At 37.2% G+C, this 12,884-nt stretch overlaps 1 protein-coding gene across 1 annotated transcript; it reads left to right on the forward strand.

Moving 5' to 3' along the window:
- The first annotated feature begins 4,392 nt into the window (after window positions 1–4,392).
- Window positions 4,393–6,117, forward strand: LOC132637519 (uncharacterized). Its single transcript, XM_060354597.1, has 6 exons — window positions 4,393–4,462; window positions 4,729–4,856; window positions 4,974–5,299; window positions 5,384–5,636; window positions 5,781–5,852; window positions 5,941–6,117. Exons 1-6 carry the CDS (start codon window positions 4,393–4,395, stop codon window positions 6,115–6,117), a joined length of 1,026 nt encoding a protein of 341 aa, XP_060210580.1.
- Window positions 6,118–12,884: the final 6,767 nt, after the last annotated feature.

A 12,884-nucleotide genomic window follows, 5' to 3' on the forward strand; every position in this document is an offset into this window, starting at 1 on the left:
CGTGTGCACTCCTCTGCATTGTTCACCGAGTCCCTCTCACTTGCAGGCCGGGACACGTTATATGTATATGTATATGATGATATGATGATACAGGGATGGCGGCCAGGATGGCATATGATGACTTTATTCACCGAGATCCACAATAGAGGGCCGGGACACGTTATGTATATATGGTATATGATGCTGACATGCATGATTCTATCCACCGAGTCCCTCAATAGAGTGCCGGGACACGTTATATGTATACATGATATATGATGTTGATATGCATGATTCTATCCACCGAGTCCCTCACTAGAGGGCCGGGACACGTTACGTATATATGATATATGATGTGGAAATGTACGATTTTATTCACCGAGTCCCTCACTGGAGGGCCGGGACACGTTATCTGTATATATGATATGATGTGGATATGCATGATTTTCATTTAAAAAGGCAAGTGCTTTGATGTTTTAAAAGGTCATACTTGATTCTGGTAAATCTCTGTTTCAGTTTGATCATCTTTACTGTATTCCATGCCTTACATGCTCAATACATATTCCGTATTGACCCCCTTTCTTCGGGGGCTGCGTTTCATGCCGCGCAGGTACACCAGATGAGTTGAAGCTATTATAGAAGATGTTCCAGCAGAGTTGGCAAGCTCCACTTGCTTCTGGAGTGCTGCTGAGTCAGAGTATATGTGCTATGTTGTCTGGTTAATGTTAGAGATTTTAGACAGAGTCGTGGGAATTGGGTGTCAGTTCTGTAAGCGGCTCCATCAGCCGATGTGTCATTTTGTGTTATGATATAAATTCCATATGATTACAGATTTTTTTTTATTTGAGAACAAAGAAAAAGAATATTTCTGAAAGCCTTACTATGTATTTCATGTTTATTTGATTTAAAGGTCCAAAGAGGTTATGTGTGTATTAAGAGTCAGGGGGTTCGCTCGGCTCTATGTAAGGGTCGGGTGCCCATCACACCCTAGCAAAATTAGGGTGTGACAACAACATTCGAGGACGAATGTTTTTAAGAGGGGAAGGATGTTACACCTCATATCTTCGAAGAAGCACTTATCAAATTTGAAACATAAGTATGTTGAGTTATAGTTAAGTAAAACAATTTTGGAATAGAAAGTAAAGGATGTATATACGGTATACCAGAAGGTTTTATAAGAAAGTACGTGCAAGAAATGGCGTAGTATGACATTGGAGAAAGGATGGGTAATGATTTGTGCGAAAATTTTGGTCCAACTTGAGGGACCAATATCTCTTAGCATATGAAGTGTTTTGAAGTGAAACAAAACCCTAAAATGAAGATCGGCGAGTCTAGTTTCCAATGCAACAAATGTCTCATCGATAGGACATCGGAATAGAGAATTATGGACGTTACAAGCTGACAAAGCAGAAATGCGTGCTACAGTAACCGACTTACTACAGTGACCCGACCCGAATTTGACCCCTATATAAAGGGTAATAACCTGCTTTTTCATAAAATTTTGCATATAAAATTCCAGAAAAATAGTTGAGGGTTTGAGAATATCAAAAAGTGAGCAATTTTCAAGTGGCCAAATATTAGTTTAGGTCCGGATAGCGCGTGGTTGTGATTGTTGTCTTGTTTTGCGATGACTTTTGACTTGGATTCGAAGCGGATATCTGAGATATTGCTACTTTAACAAGAGTAAGTTATGGATCTCTTTCTATTTATGTTAATACCAGTTCATTCACGAAGACAGAGTGGTTAAATAATTGCATAGTAAGTGGGTTAGTTACGAAAGTTGGAAAACAGCGTATGGGCTGTTTTATGGTATATATTAGTGTTGGAAATGATGTTATTGATGTTGGTAGTGTTGTTGTTGTTGTTGGTTGTTGAATTGAGGTTTCGGACTAGGCATATAAGCAGAGGAGATGCTGCCAAAATTTTGGCAGATTCTAGAAAGATTTATTTGAAGGCTTAGGATAAGTATATAACAATAGGACTAATCATAGTATGAATTGTCTTATATGTAGAGTTGCGGGCTCGGACTGATAAGCGTAGGTAGTTGCAGGCTGAACAGGTATGTTAAGGCTCATCCCTTTCTTTCAAAGCCATGATTCTTATGTTATGATCTCGTACATGTTTACATAACCTCCTTGTTTCCAAGAGCTAGAAGTTTATGATTCTTAAAGCTTCTCATGATGTTAAAGATGAGAATGTTTTTATGAGGATTACGATGATGATGATTTTATGTTTAAAAGTTTGAAGTTATGATTTAAACAATGATATGAAGATGTTGAGAAACTTCATGTTTTTCTTGATTCTATTCATTGTTGTTGATCTCACCTTATAAATTGTTCCTTCGAGGTGAGATAGAGCGATAATGGTTGTTCCATAATATGAATCGGAGGTTACCGACCTTACTTCACTCCGATAAAGTTGTAGCTTTCATATGAGCTTTCTTGCAAACTATTCACATTATGTACATGAACATGGTATATATGGATTGGGCCGTACGTTCCTCGGCACTAACTTATATGGATCGGGCCATGTGTTCCTTGGCAATAACTTATATGGATCGGGCCATGCGTTCCTTGGCAATAACTTATATGGATCGGCCAGTACGTTCCTCGGCACTAACCTTTATGGATCAGGGCATACGGTCCTCGGCACTAACTTATATGGATGGGGCCGTACGTTCCTCGGTACTAACTTATATGGATCGGGCCATAAATTCCTCGACACTAACTTATATGGATCAGGCCGTACGTTCCTCGGCACTAACTTATATAGATCGGGTCGTATGTTCCTCGGCACTAAATTATATGGATCGGGCTGTTCGTTTTGCGGCAAAATGATATACTTTTGGATCGGGCTGTACGTTCCATAGCACTAACATTTATGGATCGGGTTGCGCGTTCTGCAACACTAATACTTATGTTATATGTGTATATATGTATATAGGTGCTTGTGTGCATATGATTTTAAGATGTACATGTTATCCCTCCTATTCCATGTTACCTTTCACATCTTTATATGTTGTTATTTATGTCTTACCTACTCAGTACATTATTCGTACTGACCCTCTTTCTTCGGGTGCTGCGTTTCATGCCCGAAGGTACAGAAACTCAGTTTGGTGATCCGCTAGTCTAGGACTTCTGCTCAGCTTCTTGGAGAGCTCCATTATTCCGGAGCTTGAGTCATTTTGGTACAGATCCATTTGACATAGACATTGTTATACTCTTAGAGGTCTGTAGACATATGTGGGTTGTGTATATACGGTTTGGTCAGCTATATCAATGTAGTTATCTTGGATATCCCCATGTATAGTCGCAGCCTTGTGGGCTTGCATATTTGTTATGTTTTGGTTAGCTGTGGCTTCTCAGGAGTCAGGTTCTTTTTGATGTATGACATGATGAGTTCACAACATGCTTTTACAGAGTGCCATATGCTAAATGTAATGCATCTGAAAGGCTAGAGTTGTGGGAGGATATTTATCATCTTTCCAATACCCTGACTTGTTCTTGGTTGATAGGAAGAGACTTCAATGTGGTTTTGAATGATGAAGAAAAGATAGGGGTAATCCTATTCAACCATAGGATGTAGAAGAGTTTGCATTCTGCATAAATTCATGTGAACTTGAAGAAGTGAATTTTAAGGGAAGTCCCTTCACTTGGTGGAATGGAAGAGCAGATGAAGAATATATTTTTGAAAGACTAGATAGGATGTTGGTGAATTCTCCTCTTCTTGACAGCTTTAGAAATATTGAAGTGGAACATCTTGCAAGAATTGGATCAGATCATGCTCCACTTTTGTGTACTTATGGTGATAACCATCAGAATCATTTCAGACCTTTTAAATTTCTATCATTTTTTATAGAGCATGCATCTTTCCTAGATACAGTTAGACAGAATTGGTCCACTTGGGAGCATGAGGACCCCTTTATAGACTTCAAATGAAAGATGAAAAAGTTGAAAGGGGTGTTATCCAAATGGAGTAGGGAAGTTTTTGGTGATATCTTCAAGCATCTGATCATAAGGGAGGAATATAGTGAGATTAAAGGAAGAGTTGTTTGAAGAGAATCCAACCCAATTGAATAGAATGGTTCTGCAGAAAGTTCAGGCTGAGACTAAAAGATACTTGCATTATGAAGAGGAGTACTGAAGACAAAAATCAGGCCTACATTGGTTTGAAGATGGTGACAAGAATACTAGATTTTTCCATAATCTAGTGAAGGGAAGAAGGAAGAAGCTGCAGATCAAAAGAATTCAAAATTCAAATAGTTCATGGATTGAGGATGAGGACCAAATGGCAGTTGAGGCTGTCCACTTTTAGGCACAACAATTTTCACAAGAAGATTCAGTAGGAGGAGAAAATTTATTGTCACATATTCCTGTTTTGATTAATGAAAATAGAAATGATCTACTGTGTCAAATGCCTAGCGTTGATGAAGTCAAAAATGTTGTTTTCAACCTTAGTGGATCAAGTGCTAGTGGACTTGATGGTTTTCCTGAATTTTTCTACTAGACTTGTTGGGATAATATTTGTTTGGATGTATACAAGAGGGTGGTGGCTTTTTTTCAGGGTCATACTCTTCCTAAGGCAGTTACTCAAATAAATCTTGTTCTGCTACCAAAGAAGGAGTTGGTTCAAAGTTACTCAGACTTAAGACCTATAAGTTTAAGTAATTTTATCAACAAGGTGATGTCAAGAGTGGTACATGATGACTGGAAGCTGTGTTACTAAAGTTGATATCTATTAATCAAGTAGGCTTTGTACTAGGGAGAAGCATTATTGAGAATGTGCTCTTGGCAGAAGAAATTGTGACAGACATCAGAAAAAGGGGCAAACCAGCAAATGTAGTGATCAAATTGGACATGGCAAAGGCCTATGATAGAGTATCTTAGTCATATTTGATAAAGGTACTTAGCTGAATGGGATTTGCTAGACAATTCATTCACATGATTTGGAGGTTGATTGCAAATAACTGGTATTCCATCCTATTCAATGGTCAGGCCAAAGGATTTTTCCATTCAACCAGGGGTGTCAAACAAGGTGATCCACTTTCACCTGCATTGTTCGTCTTACCAGCAGAGGTGTTATCAAGAGCTCTAAATGCAGTATTTGACAGTGCTGAGTATGTGGGATATGGCATGCCTAAATGGAGTCAAAATATCAATCATCTAGCCTATGCTGATGCTAATATAATATTTGCATATGCAGAAGGAGAGTCCTTGAAGAGAATTATGAAGATTCTGCAGTATTTTGAGGCAATATCAGGTCAACTGATCAATAAAGACAAGTGTTCCTTTTATATGTATCAGATGATTCCTGGTATACTGTCTCAACATGTGGAGTAGATTACAGGCTTTAAAAGGGATCAGTTTCCATTGAAGTATTTAGGATGACCTATATTTCATGCAAGGAGGAAAAAGGTATATTATAACGACCTTATCAAGAAGGTGAAAAACAAGCTGCAAAATTGGAAAGGAAAATTGCTCTCTTTTGGTGGAAAAGCAGTTCTCATCAATACTGTGCTTCAGAGTATTCCTATATACATGCTTTCAGATGTTGTTCCCACAAAGTATACAATTAATGAGCTTCATAAAATCTTTGCAAGGTTTTATTGGAGTACTAAAGAAGAGGGTAAAAGTAGGCATTGGTCCTCATGGGGCAAGGTTTGTTTACAAAAAGAAGAAGGTGGACTAGGATTCAGATCTCTAGATGTTGTGTCTAAGGCCCTTTTTGCAAAATTATGGTGGAGATTTAGAACATCAAATACATTATGGTGAGCCTTCATATGCAATAAATATTGCAAGAAGATGAAGCCAACAGAAGTGCAGTGGAAAGGAGGTTCACAAGTTTGGAAAAGAATGATAGAAGCAAGGGATCAGGTGGATCAACAGATATGGTGGGAACCTAGAAATTGAGCATGTGATGTATGGGATGATAATTGGACTAAACTTTGGTTCAATCAAACAGGCAATGCCTCCAGACTTTCAGGTTGACACCAGCATTGAAGAGGTATCATACTTCATGAATGCAGAAGGTTGGGATGTACAGAAATTGCATAACAAGCTGCCCATTAATGTTTGTGATCATGTTCTAAAAGAGTTGAGTATAGTGGAGCATTCAACGGAGAAAGATAAAGCCTGCTAGATGGCTATTACTACAGGAAATTTCACTCTAGTGAGTGCTTGGAATTTGCTCAGGAAAAAGGCTCAAACATTAGCTCACTTTTCAAAATTGTGGTTCAAAGGTTTTCAATTCAAAATTTCCTTCTTCCTTTGGAGATTGCGGAAGTTCAAAATACCAGTGGATGATGTACTAAGGAGAATGAATATTAGTATTGTATCTAGATGTAGATGTTGTCTGAACCCTCATCAAGAGGAGACAGTTCAACATCTATTCCTAACAGGTGAATTTACAGTAGAAATCTGGAAATATTATAATGCTGTTGTGGGGATAATTGATCCAAGAATACAGATTCATCAGACAATAGTTCAATGGTGGTATATGCAAGGTCCTACAAAGCTAAAGTCAGTTGTGCAGGCTGCACCAGCATTCATATGTTGGCAACTATGGAAGGGAAGAACTACTATACATGCATTGGGGTAAGATGAATAAAATAAAGGTGATAAATTGGATCAACGGCAATTTGCAACAATTGGTGAAGACATTATATCCTTGGCTGAGAAATATTCCATATGATTGGCCTCAGATGGTGAAATATTTGGAGGATTACAAGCCTAAAGTGGGATATAAGATGGTGCAATGGAAGTGTCTTGATGCTGGCTGGTTCAAGTGCAATACAGATGGGGCCTCTAGGGGTAATCCAGGACTGAGTTCAGCTGCTTTCTGCATTAGAGATGATGTAGAAAACATAATATATGCTGGTGCAAGAAGAATAGCTGATACAACAAATATTACAGGAGAATATGTGGCTATATTGGATGGTGTTGAATTCTGCATTAAAAATGATTTGGTGCCTGTAATGATTGCTTGTAATGGGAGATTCCACGGAAGATCAGTATGGAAGTTAGTAAGATCAAGTTTTGGAGGAACAAGGGGAAAGTGCAGTTTGCTCACATCCTTAGGGAATGCAATGCACTTGCAGATTTTTTAGCTAACTTGGTTTTTGATTTTGCAGGTACAGCCTAGTTTCATTCATTTGCTGAACTGCCAGCTGGTGCAAAGAAGATTCTCAATAGTGATAAGATGATGATACCTAACTTCAAATGCAAGATTTACAGAAATAGAGAACCAGACTGAAACACTCATACATAACTGATTTCTGTATACAAGCTAACAATTGAAGACACATGGTTTAGTTTCTGAATGATGTAAAGTTTTAGGCAAACAACCTGGTCTGATTGTGGAAAACCTACTAACAGGATTTCAGCATGGCCACATGAGTAAGATTGATCAAGGATATTGGACAGCAAAGGACATCAACTATGAGGAACTTCCTACAACACCTCTTCTTGAAATATTTTCAGTGAGATTTGATACCATAGCACTTGGTGAGAGCTTGAGGTGACTGGTAATGACATCAATCCAAAGAAGGAGTGTTCTTGTTTGTAGTTCCTTCATTTTTGTACTTGGCTGTTCCTACAAGGCTTAAACTTTTTTGATTTCCTATGATAGAGTAGTATAGTTTATTTTCAGTTTCTTTCAATTTGTTCTGTAAATATCTTGATTTTTTTTTGAATAAAAATCCAACAGCATCAGGTTGGTTTGTTTTGCTTTAAAAAAATACTATATAAAGTATAGATAATTTTTAGTAGACAAAAAGGGAAAGTTGCTGACCTTGACTTTGGGATAAATCCCAACCGACCTTCCTATCTATATTTCACATATATGTACAATGGAACTTTAAGTTCCAGATCTGAATATTTGTTACATTATTCCTCTCTAACATGTAGTTCTATGCAATTGTTCTCGTCTAATATATTTCTCTTCCCAAATTATCGTTCAATCTGAGTGTATTATGAGTTTCTAGACTACCAAATTTATATCACTTTCACTGCTTCTTATTTTTCTTGGAGACCTCTAATTCTACTCTCTTTCGACAAAAGAGTTAAAAATAATACAACAATAAATAGTGATTGGTAACCAAGAAACCAGGACAATTGGGTTTTCTTTAGTCTTTGTTGCTACTTTATGCATAAGGGGTCTCACAGTCAAGAATGGATTTCAATGCTATTTAAGGTTAAATAATGGTTACTTCTCTATTGATTTCTTGATCATAACATCGGTTTCCTCCGAATCTTAGCAGGTTCGGGATTACTTTGTGTTTAAGTTAAAGCTTTGTTCTTGGTGAAGTATCCTAAGAGTAAGGTTGTTCTTGTGTGATTGAGGTAAGACTATATCTTTTCTCTATGTTCTTGAGTTAGTTTAGTATTTAGTCAACTTGTTAGATAAAGAAATTGTGGAAGATAAGTTAGGATACATGCTAGAGCTCTTGTTAGTTTTGTGGACTGATTTGGAATATGATCTTGAGTCATTGTGCCTAGATTTCCTAAAATATAAGTGGAGGTTGATGTTGTTGTTCTTGAATTTGGAAGAAGAAAGTTTATAAAGATATTGTATACGAAGCGTATATTGGGATGTTTAGGTGTATTTCTTTGGAAGTTGACGTTTTGAGTTTACAGAGGCTTTTATGAGATTGTTGTTGTTGGTTTTGTTGATTAAGTTGTGGTCATTAAAGAATAGGGGAAATGCTTCCTGATTCATTTTAGAATCGATTTATCTTTTGATATACGCGATATACTAGCGTCATCTAAGTTCATTCATGTACACGTTTGTTATACGATTGACATACAAGTTACGACGAGTTCGTTGTTAGATCATATTGGCAACACGAGGTATGTTAAGGATATCCTCTCTTTCATTTTGGCATGACCAATGACAGATGAAGCGTAAATGAACGTTGCTCCATAATGACTCTACTCTTAGTTTGTCTAGGGTGGTCTACTCATTGTCATTCATATGATTGGGTTTCAAAACATATTGTTCCTTGAGTTCCTAAGTCCCGAAGGGGCATGTATAAGATTTCATATTTCATTTATGTTTTCATGATTGATTCTAAGCCCCGAAGGGGGTGTATGATAATAATGTTGATATTCTTAACAAGATAGAAAGGAAATGACTAGAAAGTCAGTCCGAAGAAAGTTATGAGTTTTATAAGTTGTCATGCATCATTCATATATATATACTTATGTATCATGATTTTATGGGGAAGGGGAAGGGCTATGATGTTATATACACAAACCACCTGATCAGCTGGTATACGATGATTATGATGCCCGAAGTGGCCAATATGATATGATACCAGACGGGGCAGCGAATGGGTGAAGGTATATATGCATATATGATATATATGTTTTCAAAAAATTATCATGCATACTCATGGCTTTTAGTGACAGGTTACAGTTCAGGTTGATTCTCATATTCCTTCTGATTCATATCGTATTTATTATGTCTTCTTGCTGCCTTGCATATTCAGTACATTTTCCGTACTGACACCCCTTTGCCTGGGGGTGCGGTATTCATGCCATGCAGGTTTGGATAGAGAGATTGGCATTCCAGATTCTCAGGGCTCCTGTTCAACGGCTGTTGGTGCATTCCATTGTCTCGAAGTTGCAGTCTAGTATTTTGGTACAATATTTTGCAAATATTCATGAGTAAGGCGGGGCCTTATCCCGTCCTTTATACAGTTGTATTCTGTTAGAGCTATGTCGGTTATGGTGGGACGTTATGAGGCCTTGTCGGCCTTTATTTTTGATGTACAATTATCTATGGCAGCCTTGTCGGCTTACACACTTAATCAGCATGCATATGTGTATATATATATGTTACACCTTGGAAAATTCCCCGTTAGCGTACAGTGAATAGGTTAGCAAAGAGTACGAGGTATACGGTGATTTGGATAAGCAAGAAATAGCATTTGATGATCTTAATCGAGATTCAAAGACATTTGACTAAAAGGAAGAAGTTTGGTAAAGAAAGTAAAGGATATGTTGCGTGTCGGGTAAGAATTTCGAGCGACGAGTTAATGATGGCATAATGATGTCTTAGAGAAGGGTGATAACGTCCCTTAGATTGGTATTGAGGTTATAAACAAGTGTTCAGGAGGTTCCATAAGGATCGGATATCAACCGAAGTGACGAAAATAATATTCAGTAAACTGATGGGTTATACGGTCGATTATACGGACTGTATAATGGACCGTAGAAGTGCCACAGAATGAAGTTGCTGAAGGGTTGATTTCATGGTCGATTGTACGGACCATATAAAATTATACAACCCGTACAATGTTCCGTCAAATTGACACAGAGAGGATGGTCACTGGAGCAGTTTTACGGTCGATTATACGGACCGTATAAATTTATACGGACCGTATAATGACGTCGGAACAGATTTCAAGTTATAAGGGACCAAGTTCATTTATTTCATTTCCATTTTTCATTCTCCACAACTCAAGACCTCTCTAGAAGCTTCCACACATTTCATATACAAGAACTCATGAAAAATTAATGATCAACTTCATCAAATCCACAAAACTAAGTGTGACAAACACATCAAAGTTCATCCAAGTCAAGAAATTTCAAGAGAGGTGAACTAGGGTTTTAGTGCAAGAAGAGTAACATCACTCAAGACTTTTTCCTACAATATCTAAGGTAAGTTTGATGGTATTTGCATGTTAAAGTATGGAGAAGTTGAGTGTTATGACCCGTGTTTTCACACGTTTGGAAAGACTTGAATTACATTGGATTCTTGAGATATAAGATCAATTTGATATTTTGTTGAACATAGGAGTTATGCATGAAAGAATAGAGTCATGAAAGTGTGGGACAAGGTTAAGGGTAATTTTGGAATTTGGAAAATTTGTTTCGGGAATTACAAAATGTGATCCATAAGTATTGGGCTCAAAAAATAATTGAAGCAAAGTGAGGCCCAAAATGGGGTGCTTGGCCGGCCACTTTGGCTTGGTCCAAGCCCATTTTATGGGTCATGTGCTTGGTCATGTGACCAAGCACTTCAATACTTATATAATTGAAGACTATGATAAGTATGAAAGGAGATAACCAAGAACAAAAAAATAGAAGAGGAGAAAGAAGAGGGTTTCGGGTTTGCTAGGAAAAAATAGGTACCAAAAATCTTGCTTCAAAAATTTATTTCTTGTTGATTTCCTACTAAGTCAAGGTTCCTTTGTAACTTGGTATAGTTGGATTGGAGTGGGGAGCATTAGAATCATCAAAGTGACTACATCTCCAAGTGAAGGAAACTTGAAGAAAAGGTATGAATTTCTACCTTTTTATTGTGTTGTGAAGTTTTGATTGTGTTGTAGTATATGGAAATGTGTTGATTGTATGAAGAAATGGAAGTTTGCAATGTGGGTTTGGTATATGGCTTGTAGCCGTGTGTATATGCATGTTGTATAGCCAAATTGTATTGAATTTATGTTATATTCTAGTTATGATTGTGATGAAATGCATGTGGGAATTGAAAGTTAGATGAATTTAGTTGATATGGAAAAATAAGCATATGGCCGTGTGGTATGTTGGCTATGGAGTGGAATTGATTAAGTTTGTTTAGTGTATTGGAGTGTTGTTGTAATGCTTGGCATAGAAATGAAGTTAGAATGATATAAGTTTGTATTGAATTGGAATGTAGAAACTTATGTCGTTTTAGTATGATTTTCCGACATTAAGGAAATGAAGTTGTTTGGTTGTTAATGGTGATAATCATTGATGAATTTGGAAGTTGGAAACTTGTTATGGAATTGCATGCCAAAGATTTGATGTTTTGCATAAGTTAAGACTTTGGCGGACAATTGTATATTATGTATATCAAGTGTATATCTTAAGGCAATCGATATGAAATGTATCTAGAACTATATGGTGATGATCTTGATTGTTGATGAATGTGAAATTATTGATATTAGTGAAAGTTTGGATTGAAATGAAGGTTATGTCAACTTGTGAGAAGAATGTCTTGTTGAAGGATATTTGTGTTCTTAATGTTCTTTGTTGATGTTAATGTCGTCGTTTGGGTTGTTGTTGATGATTTCTAGCCGAGTTGAATTCTCGAGGTGCCATATGTATAGGGGAAGTGCTGCCGAAATTTCGGTAGCCAAATATGATTAAAGTTGTAATAATGGCATTAATAACTCACAATTGGTAAACTTGACCAATTGCAGTTTTTCGACGAAACGGGAAGTGAGTTTGGAAAGGCTTAAGGAGCGTGAAAGGTATGTAAAGCAAACCCAATTCTTCCCTTGGCATGCCCTTAGTGTGTTAGAGTCGGATCCGGGCCTCGAAGGACCTCTTGGCCCTCGGAATCCGCAAGACAAAATTTCAGTTTTTCCTTCAGTAGAATTGAACCATCTTTGATACGCTATTTCTTGAAATTATGCAACTTTGCTCCAAATTACTTGGAAAGTCATAGAATGTCTGTATAACCTTTTTAGGTGATACCATAAGCTTAGAGGGCATAATTTGAGCCCGCCGCCTTATTTGTCCCGAGGCGGGCCCACTATTTCCGGTTTTGCCCCTAATATGCTAAAGCTTACTTTTTAAGCGATTTTTGAAAGAAATGTTTTGATTACCTTACTAATCGCTTAAAGAATATTATTTTAAATATTCTATTAAATCTTATAAATTATTTTGACACTCGGAATGACTTCAGGAAGGTTATATTCCTGTAAATTATTATGATATCCGAATTGTATTAGTTCTGATTCCGTCCGACTCCATTGGATTTGTTTGGCTTTGATACGCTTCATCGAGTCTTTGAAACCATTTATGATATTTTTAAATTGCATTAGTCTCTCACTACTCCATTCGTGGATGTCCCAATGTTTCCCACACTGAGCCCGGGCCAGGATATGTTGTCAAGCGTAATTCTCTGCATTGTTCGCC

This window comes from Lycium barbarum, chromosome 4 (genome assembly GCF_019175385.1).
Source record: "Lycium barbarum isolate Lr01 chromosome 4, ASM1917538v2, whole genome shotgun sequence".
Lineage (NCBI taxonomy): Eukaryota > Viridiplantae > Streptophyta > Magnoliopsida > Solanales > Solanaceae > Lycium > Lycium barbarum.